The following is a 412-nucleotide window of genomic DNA, read 5'->3' as shown; positions in this document are numbered from 1 at the left end:
AATCCAGGCGGTGCCAATCACCGACAGCAAGACCGTGAGGGAGCAGCTGCTGCAGGAGAAGGTAGCGCCCGTGGCGGGGTGAACGGGGCTGGCCTGGCTGGCGCTCTCGGCCGTCCCTGGCTGCGGTGGGGCGGCCACAGGGCGCCTGAGCTCACCCCCGCATGTTTCCCCAGAAACTCCTGGAGGAGTGTGACCGCAACAAGGAGAAGGTGGAGGAGTGCCAGCGCTACGCCAAGCAGTACATTGACGCCATCAAGGTGCGCCCGCTGGCCGTGCCTGCTGGCTCCGGGCTGGCCTCCCCCGGGGGTGCCGGGGCAGGCATGGGGCTGGGGAAGGGCAGCCCAGTGCTGGGCGGTCCCGAAGGGCCTGGGGGGCTCTCTGGGGACGCTGGGCGGGCTCCCGGGGAACCCAC

The 412-nt window shown here is 70.9% G+C and overlaps 1 protein-coding gene across 1 annotated transcript in view; it reads left to right on the top strand.

The window, feature by feature from the left end:
* The window catches only part of LOC103906330 (plectin), a 5,323-nt gene that overhangs the window by 1,978 nt on the left and 2,933 nt on the right, over nucleotides 1-412 (top strand). Inside the window, exons 7-8 of the mRNA XM_019474365.1 lie at nucleotides 28-61; nucleotides 174-364. Coding sequence (XP_019329910.1) covers nucleotides 28-61; nucleotides 174-364 — 225 coding nt within the window. The remainder of the gene's footprint in view (nucleotides 1-27; nucleotides 62-173; nucleotides 365-412) is intronic.

Source organism: Aptenodytes forsteri, unplaced genomic scaffold (genome assembly GCF_000699145.1).
Source record: "Aptenodytes forsteri isolate BGI_AS27 unplaced genomic scaffold, ASM69914v1 Scaffold777, whole genome shotgun sequence".
In the NCBI taxonomy this organism is placed as follows: domain Eukaryota; kingdom Metazoa; phylum Chordata; class Aves; order Sphenisciformes; family Spheniscidae; genus Aptenodytes; species Aptenodytes forsteri.
Note: the sequence above shows the minus strand (reverse complement) of the source record. Positions and strands in the feature narration are given on the sequence as shown.